Source organism: Pagrus pagrus (assembly GCF_965226575.1).
Source record: "Pagrus pagrus genome assembly, chromosome: 22".
Taxonomy (NCBI): Eukaryota; Metazoa; Chordata; class Actinopteri; order Spariformes; family Sparidae; genus Pagrus; species Pagrus pagrus.
Genome location: NC_140204.1, coordinates 3,246,051 through 3,258,295, shown reverse-complemented (window position 1 = coordinate 3,258,295; position 12,245 = coordinate 3,246,051). Strand labels below are relative to the sequence as shown.

Here is a 12,245-nt window from a genome sequence, read left to right as displayed (position 1 = left end):
ATGTATTGTTATTATTGTAAAGTAATAAGTAAAGTAATCATAGTAGTAACACAGCTTTTTTAGTTGTGTTACTAAAAGTAACAGTTTACTTTTTTTTAGTAGTTAGCGTGATTCTAGAGCTCCCTCTACAGACCATCTGACAACACTGCACCTTGAAAAATAGTAGCCCGTAATACAGAAGATATTTTTTAGTACTAACCGTGTTAGCAGTGATTAGCAGCCTTATCTATCTATTGTGTGCTCAGCCTGTTTCTTTACACTCCAAAAGCTGCTGTAGTTGAAACATTGAAGTGAAACTAAAGTTGTGTTACAGTGGCTCTTGATGCTCAGGAGGAGGAACGTGATGACTGGCTGTAAACTGAATGTATGAAAAGAGAAGCAGATAAATAATATTTTAAATGGTCATTTTTACAGGAAGATGAAGATGTTTGTAGTGTTTGTGATCCTCGTGCACGGTAAGATAAACAGATGTGTTCTAGTTTGCAACTTGTATAAATGTATATATAATGTAATATAATGTATGATGTATAAAGGAATCTGACAAATGTTTATCAGTGAACATGCAGAGGGACATCATGCCATAGTTCAACATAAATGAACATAGCTGATGAGCCTTTGGACAACAGCTAGCGTTAGCATTCAACCTCTTCCTAGCTAACAAGACTGTTTGATAGTGTGACGTGATGTGATTGTAAAAGTGTAAATAAGTTCTCAGATATCAACACACATCTTAGACTGCTGCTGTAATTTAACCTCTCTACCTGTGTGACCTCACAGTTTCCCAGCATGCCTCAGCTGTGGAGCTGTATGAGGGGGAGGAGTTTGTCCTGCTGCCCTGTGAGTTTCCCACTTTTGACGTGGACGCCCCCTCAGTGGTGTGGAGTCGCTTGGATCTCCATCCTACAACCGTCCACAAGCGTCAGCAGGAAGGTGATGAGCTTGGAGACCAAAACCAGCTTTACAGCGGCCGAACATCCATGATGGCTGATGCTCTGGAAAGTGGAGACCTCAGCCTCAATCTGACAAAACTCCACCTCTCTGACAGCGGGAACTACACCTGCACCGTGAGACAAGGGTCAGGAGGAGAACGGAGAGTGACGGACGTACAGCTGCAGGTCAAAGGTCAGCCACAATCCCTGAAACCAGCTGTAGGTACAGGTCCGATGTCAGTACTGTAGATAAAGGTCAAAGGTCATATTCATTATGTTTCTGTTTCTCACAGAACGATTTGTATTTCCATCCTGGGCCACAGCTCTCCTGGTTCTCCTGGTTCTCCTGGCTGTTGGTCTTATTGCTTCGGGGAGTCTTTTTGTGCATTTTCGGCAGTATTTTATGTCAGGTACATCACTTCTACTACACTACCCAGAATGCCAATGGTCAACCGTGATTGTTGAGGCAGAGTGTCAACAGTTAGTTCTGGGATTATAACAGAAGGATGGGACGGTGAGCTCCTGTTACCATCACAGTTCCTGCTCCTGTCTGTACAGCTGATGTTGTGGTTTGTTGCCCTCGCAGTCTACCAGGTGGAGGTGGATTCAGGGGCGGAGTCTGTCCAGCTGCCCTGCAAAACCATAATTCACCTGCCTGAGGACGTCACAGCCGAGTGGACGAACAGTTACAACACGAAGGTCCACGTGTATCAGAATGGCCTTCTGACTGACGAGCAGCATCATCGTTACAGTGACCGAACGGAGATGAAGAGAAACTCGCTGAGAGACTTCAGTCTGACCCTGAAATACCTCACAGACATAGACACAGACACCTACACCTGCACCGTCTACAGCAGGAAGAGGAAGATCCTGATGAGCAAACAAGTGAAGCTACAGGTCAAAGGTGAGTACTGCAAATCTGTCATCCATAAAGGACTTTTATATTGAACCAAAGCCACCTTTCCTGATCCTGCAAGTGTTTTAGTATCTAAACAAAAAACATGGAGGACTCAACCTCTGACCTACGACCTCTGAGTGAAACTCCAGTCTAAAACTTGCTGGCTGATAAAAAAATGCTGTCAACAAACAGAATCCAGGCAGTTTCCTTCTAAACATGTTTGTCAGAAACGTTTAATTGTTTATTAAGAACTCATCTGTATGCTACAGGTTTTATGTTAACAAATCAGTCCCTCCTGAAAAACGCGATTATGCGATCGCATAATTCAACGCATAATCAGCCAAAGTCCGCACATTTATGCTGGGACCGCATTTTTTCAAAGACGCCGCACTTTGGCCGCATAACTCGCCGATTTCCGCGCAAAATGCGCAAAATATGCGGGACTTGCATGATTTCATAATCCCTGCATTTTCGTTGCAAAAACATCACATAAATCTTCGCAGAAAGTTGAAAAATGTTAACTTCACACAAGAGCAGAAGAGAACTTAATTATTCCCAGCACTTTCTGTGATGTAGTATGCTTGCTTATCATAGGAAGTCATTAGACATTACTCTTTACATTAAGGTCGTAGCCCAGTGAACCTAGTAACAGAGTGTTGGGGAATCACTTTTTTTTTTCTTATTCATCAAACCGCAGTTTCTACAAGTTCCCGCAATTTTTGCAAATTCCCGTAATTTCATCGCATAAAATTGCATAAACATCCCGCATATTCCATCGCATTTTTTGAGAAAACGTGCCACATAATCAAGGATTTTTGCCTGCAACGATTACAAAAAAACTCCGCATTTTTCTGGAAGGACTGACAAATCACCATCTGTAAAAATCAGTCAGAGAACATATGATGGGTTCTCTTCCCCCAAAGACAAAATAAAATAAGATTCAAAGTGACCCTGATAGACTTATTACTTAAAAACATCAACACATGTAAATGTCACCAGATGAAACATTACTGTGAAGCACAACATCAGGTTTCTGTACAATGTTGTAATAATTCAATAAAGTTATTAAAACCTGCTTCTGCTGTTTGTACAGCTGATGTTGTGATTTGTTGTCCTCTCAGTCTGTCAGGTGGAGGTCAATTCAGGGGCGGAGTCTGTCCAGCTGCCCTGCAAAACCATAGTTAACCTGCCTGAGGACGTCACAGCTGTGTGGACGAACAATTACAACATGAAGGTCCACGTGTATCAGAATGGCCTTCTGACAGACGAGCAGTATCATCTTTACAGAGGCCGAACAGAGATGAAGAGAAATTCGCTGAGTGACTTCAGTCTGACCCTAAAATACCCCACAGACTGGGACAGATGCTTTTATACCTGCACCGTCTACGACAAGGAGAGGACCATCCTGATGAGGAAACAAGTGGAGCTCCTGGTCAGAGGTGAGTACTGCAAAACTGTCATCCATAAAGGACTTTTATATTGAACCAAAGCCACCTTTCCTGACCCTGTAAGTGTTTTAGTATCTAAACAAAAAACATGGAGGACTCGACCTCTGGCCTACGACCTCTGAGTGAAACACCAGTTTAAAACTTCCTGGCTGATAAAAAATGCTGTCAACGAACAGAATCCAGGCAGTTTCCTTCTAAACATGTTTGTCAGAAACTTTGAATTGTTTATTAAAAACTAATTTGTATGCTACAGGTTTTATGTTAACAAATCACCACCTGTAAAAATCAGTCAGAGAACATTTGATGGGTTCTCTTCCCCCAAAGACAAAATAAAATAAGGTTCAAAGTGACCCTGATAGACTTATTACTTAAAAACATCAATTAATGAAATTTCACCAGATGAAACATTACTGTGAAGCACAACATCAGGTTTCTGTACAATGTTGTAATAATTCAATAAAGTTATTAAAACCTGCTTCTGCTGTCTGTACAGCTGATGTTGTGGTTTGTTGTCCTCTCAGTCTGTCAGGTGGAGGTGGATTCAGGGGCGGAGTCTGTCCAGCTGCCCTTCAAAACCATAATTCACCAACCTGAGGACGTCACAGCCGAGTGGACAAACAGTTACAACACGAAGGTCCACGTATATCAGAATGGCCTTCTGACTGATGAGCAGCATCAACGTTACAGAGGCCGAACAGAGATGAAGAGAAACTCGCTGAGTGACTTCAGTCTGACCCTGAAATACCCCACAGATGAAGACAGAGACACCTACACCTGCACCTTCTTCAGCAGGAAGAGGACCATCCTGATGAGCAAACAAGTGAAGCTCCTGGTCAAAGGTGAGTACTGCAAAACTGTCATCCATAAAGGACTTTTATATTGAACCAAAGCCACCTTTCCTGATCCTGTAAGTGTTTTAGTATCTAAACAGAAACACGGGGCACTCGACCTCTGACCTACGACCTCTGAGTGAAACACCAGTTTAAAACTTCCTGGCTGATTAAAAAATGCTGTCAACGAACAGAATCCAGGCAGTTTCCTTCTAAACATGTTTGTCAGAAACTTTTAATTGTTTATTAAAGACTCATTTGTATGCTGCAGGTTTTATGTTAACAAATCACCATCTGTAAAAATCAGTCAGAGAACATTTGATGGGTTCTCTTCCCCCAAAGACAAAATAAAATAAGATTCAAAGTGACCCTGATAGACTTATTACTTAAAAAAATCAATACATGTAAATGTCACCAGATGAAACATTACTGTGAAGCACAACATCAGGTTTCTGTACAATGTTGTAACAATTCAATAAGTTATTAAAACCTGCTTCTGCTGTCTGTACAGCTGATGTTGTGACTTGTCGTCCTCTCAGTCTGTCAGGTGGAGGTGGATGAGGGGGCGGAGTCTGTCAAGCTGCCCTTCCAGACCACAGCTAGGCTGCCTCAGGATCTTGCAGTGACGTGGATACGCAATGAACCAAAACCGGTAATGACGGTCCACAAATATCCTGAAGACTCCGACCAGCCTGGAGAACAGAACCACTTTGACAGAGACCGGACAAAGATGAACAAAGACCTGCTGGAAACTGGAGACTTAAGTCTGACCCTGAAAAACCCCAAACACACAGACACAGGGAGATACAAGTGCTACGTCATCAACACAGACGGATATATCGTAAGAGTGAAAACAGTACTGCTTAAAGTCAAAGGTCAGTATGAAGATACAGGTCAGAGGTGTTTGTGTTTGTCTCTGGTTGATTGTTTGTCTCTGTCCAACTGTCCTCTGTCTCCTCTGCAGGGAGATCACAGATGAAACAATCAACATCAGGAACAGAAGCAGCTCAACTCCAACTGATCCTCTGATGGAGGATCAATCTGTGTGATCGGTCTGTTTGTCACTCTGACTATTCATCTGATGTGACTTTGGATCAGAGAGACAATGGAGGTGAAGGAGCTGATGGACGGTGGATGACAACATGAAGCTTTATCAGCTTCTTCTTCACTCTGACTCCTTCTATATAATCACTATTGGTCACTATTGATCATCTGTGTGTGATGCCACATGTTGATCAGCTCTGTGATTTGGACTGAAACATGTTCTTGTTTTTTTTTAGACTTTCAGTGTCCCTGAAGGCCACTTGTTGTTTAAATCCTGTGAGCTCGGACAGAGGTCTCACTTTGAAGGAGACACCTGACACTTTGAATCTGTTTGTGTTTTATTGTCACACTCACTATATCCCAGTTTTTATCAGTTGCTTCAACATGTTTTCTAAAGCACTCACACAGTTTTCTACCTTAATCGGCCCTAAATTGACCAGAATAACATTGTCTTTATCACTGTTGATGTCCAGAAAATGAACTTGTGTATTTAAGATTCAAGATTCAAGATCTCTTTATTGTCATTCAGCACAGAACCAAAAATAAGAAGTGAGCAGAACGAAATTACGTGCATGGCTTTTGAAAAAAAAAAACGCTGCAGAAAACTGATGTAACAAACGTATAACACAATGTATAAATAAGTTATATAAACAGAATGAATAAATAGTACTGGCAGGGTTATTGCAGATATAAAAACGAAAAGAAGTGAATTGAGCAGACATAAATAATAGATAATAAATAGATATTGCAGAGGATATATTATTGCACATGTTGGGGTTAGTGTGGGTGTTTGTTAAGCAGTCTGATAACAGCAGGGTAGAAACTGTTCCTGAACCTGACCGTGCTGCTACGCAGGCTGCGGTTTCTCCTTCCTGATGGTAGGAGGGAGAACAGTCTGTGACAGGGGTGGGTGAAGTCTTTTAGGATGCTGGCGGCTTTGGTCAGTAAGCGCTTCTGGGCCAGATAGTCCTCTCTGCTGACCTCACCACTCTCCTCAGGGCTTTTCTGTCCGAGGTGTTAGAGTTTTCAAACCACAGAGAGATGCTGCTGGTCAGCACACTCTCTATGGTGCCCCTGTAGAAAGTGGTGAGGATGGAAGGACTAAAGTAGGCCTTCTTCAGCCGCCGCAGGAAGTGTAGGCATTGGTGAGCCTTTTTCACCAGAGAGGAGGTGAGCAGGGACCGGGACATGTTATCAGAGACGTGCACCCCCAGGAACTTTGTGTTCTGAACCGTCTCCACGGCAGTTCCACTGATGAAGATCAGGGTGTGCACAGGCTGTTTTTTCCTGAAGTCGATCACCATCTCCTTGGTTTTTTTCGACATTCAGGACCAGGTTGTTTTTCCCGCACCAGTCAGCAAAATGTTTCACCTCCTCTCTGTAGGTGTTCTCCTGATTGTTCTGGATCAGGCCCACCACTGTCATGTTGTCTGCGTACTTAATGATGTGGTTTGTACTGGACTTTGCACAGCAGTCGTGGGTCACCAGGGTGAACAGAATGGGGCTCAGGACACATCCCTGCGGCGATCTGGTGTTCAGTGAGATGGTGGATGAGTGTTGTTGCCTACCCGCACAAACTGAGGCCTCTCTGAAAGAAAGTCTAAAATCCAGTTGCACAGTGGGGTGTTCAGTCCAAGTGGACCGAGTTTATCGACCAGATGCTGCATTTTTATTTCCAGTATCCGACCAACAAAGGAAGGAAATTATTATACAAGTGCCCCACTCACTGTGGCGAGGACACAGCCTGTGTACGTGGGGGGCACACTCAAGGCCAAATCTTCTGTTTTCCAAAGTTTAATAAGTGGGAAGGAAATATTGTTGGAATACATGCCCCTCATCTCGGCTATTGATTGAGGCCTTGTTGCCTGCCTTAAACATCCCTTTCTGCAAGCTGACTTTATTTTTATTTAAAAGGCGCCTTGCAGTCTCTCCCACCTCCATCTGGCAAGAACAACTCTATTTTCTTTTGTAATAAAGCCGTCAAATAGACAATTCTCAATAACCTCCCTGGTATCTGCACCCATTTGATCACAAGTGAATCCACGCTCTCCAAACATCAGAGGACCAGAGGACTTCCTTGTGACAATTATATGTTATAATTGAATGTCTTTGCAATTGTAAATGAGACTAACATTATGCTAAACTTTTGTTCTCTCCTCGTCTAACACACACACACACACACACACACACACACACACACACACACACACACACACACACATTTCAAGAGTTAAGGTACATTCCCCCCCTTTTTTCTTCCCTAATTTCCCATTTCCCATCCCATTTCTCTGCGATGGAAATTGTCTGAGATACATTTAATGTGTGAAAATGTCCTGAGTTCTGTGGAGCCACAGTTCCTCCTAATGGGGAGTCCTGGTACGATTGGCACAAACTTTCAAAGGACCTCTTCTTTAATACGTTTTTGATTACCAGTAGATGTCTTTAATATGCCCTGTTTAATATCGCAAATGATTAATACATTACATGTATTAGTAGTGTATCTCATATATATATATATGGTGCCCCGTGCGAGGCCACTTAAAACCACAGTTCTCTGCATTAAATTAATGTGTACAGCCAAACATTGGTTGTAATAATCAAATCTGTAGCTGTTTTAATGTTGTTTGGCTGTCCACTGAGTGATTTATGCGATACTTAACTTTATATTCTTGACTGCTTATACCTTGAATTGTGTGTGAGCATAAAACCTTCGCTGAGCCGTGATTGTGCTGCTAAATATGAAATTAATGTGCACAGAAGCTGCGTTGAAACCAGATCTGTGTTATAAAGAGCTATCAGCATTGCTGCATGCTGCAAATCATGTGTACAGATTCTGCGTCATAACGCTGTGATATATTTGCATTAGTGATGCATGGATCAATACTGAAATATCGATACCTCTGATACCAGATCTTTATGCTCTAAAATCGATTCTCAAATCAAAATATCGATAGTCCTCCTCTAGACTCCTCTTACTGCAGCCTTGTTAAAATAAAATTTTGAGACAGCGCCTCTGGTGGACAACTCTGTTAAAAATGTTAAAGTCTGTGATAGCTCCCTCTGCTGACCGACTGTTAAAATTACATTTTCGAAACTGGTAGCTGATATATAACACTCTGCTGGCTGACTTGGTTAATTGAATTCGGTCTTTCAGTTTTATTAGACTGAAATTATAGACAGAGCCAAATCCCACACATTGATTGGCTAAATTGTATTACTGGAAACTGATATTGCAATACCTAATATAGTGAATTAATGTGTCTCATTATTCAGGCAAGTCAAATAATGAAGTTGTAAGTTACACATTTGATAACTTTAATCCAAATTTAATAAAAAATTGTAGTATTACTTGAAATTTGATTTTGATATACATGCTACACACATGCAAATCAAAGAATTAAGCTGTTAACTAAACGTCCAAGTAGTTTTAATTGGAATCCACATTTAGATCAAAATACTTTGGCCTGTGTTATTAACACATTAGCTGTTAGGCCCTTCGAAATCCAAACACCTTTGTTTGAGTTAATTGACCAAGCCAACTCTACCTCCGACCGCATTAACCGACTTGAGTCTCAGGTTAAAGCACAAACAAATCCCTCATGCCCAAGGGCAAGAGCTAGATAAAACAGAATATCAACTTGGAGAAGTAACTAAACATCTTAAGGATACTGATAAAGACCTTGAAGAAGCAACAAAGAAAAATAAGGATCTAGAAATTAAGCTCAGAGCAGAGCTCAAAGAGGTTTAAAGGATATTGGACCATTCTCTTGAGTATAGCTCATACCCAAAAGCACCTGCAGGGGCAAACTCTCATGAGGAAAGGAAAGAGAGCAGATTCCACAGGAACGCTCCATTAGGCATGTCCTCGCCGCGATCTATGTAACCCATAGATCCCGCTGTCCGCCCTCGGACTGAAAGGGACCTACATGGCCGAGTTAAAAGGTCTTCCTCCCCTCAGCCTCTCCCACCTTCAAGCATGCACTATTAGCGAGGCCCCTCCGACAGGGACCTAGATAAAATGGCTCGAAACATAACCCGTTTCAAACCCCAAACTGGTGCCTTTGATGAAACTCCCTGGCAATTCGACCCTGAATCTCTTCCCAACCCTCCCACCCAGGTGGTTGGCGCTCGAGGTCAGGCAACAGCCAATGCCCCTGCCAACTCTTCAGAACCGACAGACGCAAAACGTCTCTGTTAGGTCTTAAATGAGGATGAAACCCTTAAAGCACCTAAAAGCGCCAATAGTGAGTCGAAAAAAAAATTCTCGTATAGGTCAGTTCATCCATCCATCCATCCAGTTACCTGTGGAATGGGTTTCCCATATCTGATACTGGAGGGCAGCGGTATCAGTTCCTGTCGTCCTAGATACCAAATGAGTCCCAGGTGACCAGTACAAGTTCAAAAAGTCCTTGATTTCTTTATGTAGCTGGATTAGACTTTTCTGAAGACATTTTTAACATGTTTAACCATATTAATTGTAAAAAGTACCATTGAATGGCATTAAACCAAATCTATAAATAAATGTTATTCAGACCCAAAACATCCTGCAGAATATATATAAGGAAAAGAACACACATGTCAGCTGTTGCTTCAGTGCAAACTAACCTTAACAGATGTACAGAATCTGAACCAGAATGGATTTAACTATGAATCACTGTCATGCTGAACACTGCCAAGAGGGTGTGAGTGTTTTTGGCACCAAGCCAGAACCGGAAGAAGGAACGTAGAGTCTCTCTCTCTCTCTCTCTGCCTCTCTCTCCCTTTCTTCTTCTTCTTCTTCTTCTTCTTCTTTCTACATTTATTTGCGTCTTATTGTTTAAATTAATACAAACTACAGTAACAGTGACAGCAGTAACCTATGAGTAGTGACTCCAGTGAGGTAAGTATCCTGTTTCTTACATTTAAATTGTCACTATAAGTAAGTGAAAGTGGTATGACGTATCAAAAATGTCACTTATGCTAGCTAATGGGCTACATATTAATTCTATCTTGTGTTTATTGCAAAACATAAGTAAGAAGTATCTGTCAGTAAAATGATGATTGAACAGCTATAACTAAATACATTATGTAGGTTACAGTTATTCCTAATCCTTACTTCTGTGTCAACAATAATTAAGAGTTAAATATTATTTACGTTTTTATGTAAATATTTAAAATAAAAGTAAGCTTTATGATTCATTTGATTCTGAAACCATGGTGCCATTCCACTTGCTGAATGAAGTCATCCTATATTTTGATCCACTTACAAAGTTTATTCATGACTTGATCAACATTAATGCTTTACTAAATTGGACTTTGCCCGAGGCTAAGAAAGATACGACACTACAACCACTAACAACGAATACAAAACAAAACCTGGGTGTTGTTTTCAGTCCCCATCTGAACTTAAATCAACACATTAACAGTCCAGTTAGAACTTGTTATTTACAGATCAGAATAATTGCCAAGGTCAAACCAGTGCGACCAAGAAACATAGTTGAACAACTCGTCCACACCCTCATTTTCGCCTGTCTAGTTTACCGTAACTCATTATCACCTGTCTAAACAACACAGCAGCTGCCCGTCTACAGTTAGTATAAAGTACAGCAGCCGGACTCCTGGTTACCAATCCATTACAAAATTCAATTCTACATGTTACTGATTACTTTTAAAGCCCTAAATAGTCTCAAATTGCTTAATCTGTCTTTCTTGTACTGTATGCTATTATATTCTGTGAAGCACCTTGTAACTTTGGTTTTGAAAGGTGCTATTGAAATAAAATGTATTGTTATTATTGTTATTATAAAGTAATCAGAGTAGTAACACAACATTAGGCTGCACTTTCTAGTGCAGCTTAACCTCAAAGCACTTGTGTGTTCCAACAGTTCACATTTAACCCAGGATTAGTAGAAATGCAGTGTGGATCATATAGACCTGGGCTGAGGTTAACCTGGGTTAACGATCTGTGGGTGAAAAGGAGCTAAATTACAATAATGTGGAGTTTCAGCTGTGTTTGTACCGTTGAAACACTTTGAGTCATATCTAGACGTGTCGTTCATTTTAAGTTGTACGTGGTTAACATTTTTTGATTTACAGAACCATTATTGCCCTTACCAAACCCGTGACTACATTTTAAATCATCATTATTTTTGTGTAAATTAAATTCTCATTAGTAAATTGTATTAGTGCTAATATTATTTAAGCGTTTTGTCTTTTTGTAGCAACATCACATATATATTTTTTCGTACATCTTTTCTTTTTACAGAGAGAAAAGTAAACTTTTGATTAAATTTAATTTTTTGATTATTAGGTGATTTTGACTTAAAGTGGGCATATATTTATCCTATATTTTGACTAAATTAATTAGCTAAAACTAAAAAAGCTTTGCCAGTGACAGTCTTTGTAAATCATAACTAACATTTTAACGTAAAGCATGTCTTCATAGGCACAAAAACTATGAAAATATGGTTTATTTTTTAACTGTTATTGCTTCATATTATTATTTGTCTGTTGAGGCACCAGTCTGAGTTCCAAGTTAGCAATTTCTTCATTATTGAGATACATTTCTATAACTTTCAGTTGAATGCAGGTGGCATCACTGTACTGTTTAGTGTGATTCTAGAGCTCCCTCTACAGACCATCTGACAACACTGCACCTTGAAAAATAGTAGCCCTTAATACAGAAGATATGTTTTAGTACTAACCATGTTAGCAGTGATTAGCAGCCTTATCTATCTATTGTGTGCTCAGCCTGTTTCTTTACACTCCTAAAGCTGCTGTAGTTGAAACATTAAAGTGAAACTAAAGTTGTGTTACAGTGGTACTTGATGCTCAGGAGGAGGAACGTGAAAACTGGCTGTAAACTGAATTTTTGAAAAGAGAAGCAGATAAATAACATTTTAAATTGTAATTTTTACAGGAAGATGAAGATGTTTGTGGTTTTTGTGATCCTTGTGCACGGTAAGATAGACTGATGTTCTAGTTTGCAACTTGTATAAATGTATATATAATGTAATATAATGTATGATGTATAAAGGAATCTGACAAATGGTTATCAGTGAACCTGCAGAGGGACATCAGGCCATATTTCAACATAAATTAACATAGTTGATGAGCT

The 12,245-nt window shown here is 40.4% G+C and overlaps 1 protein-coding gene across 1 annotated transcript; it reads left to right on the top strand.

Moving 5' to 3' along the window:
* Positions 1-752: 752 nt before the first annotated feature.
* Positions 753-5,084, top strand: LOC311251863 (butyrophilin-like protein 2; the record flags this gene model as incomplete). The annotated part of the gene is made up of 7 exons (XM_084344508.1): positions 753-1,122; positions 1,223-1,339; positions 1,516-1,833; positions 2,949-3,266; positions 3,797-4,114; positions 4,645-4,946; positions 5,070-5,084. Coding segments are annotated over 7 exons (1,758 nt in total), but the record flags the coding sequence as incomplete, so codon positions are not given.
* Positions 5,085-12,245: the final 7,161 nt, after the last annotated feature.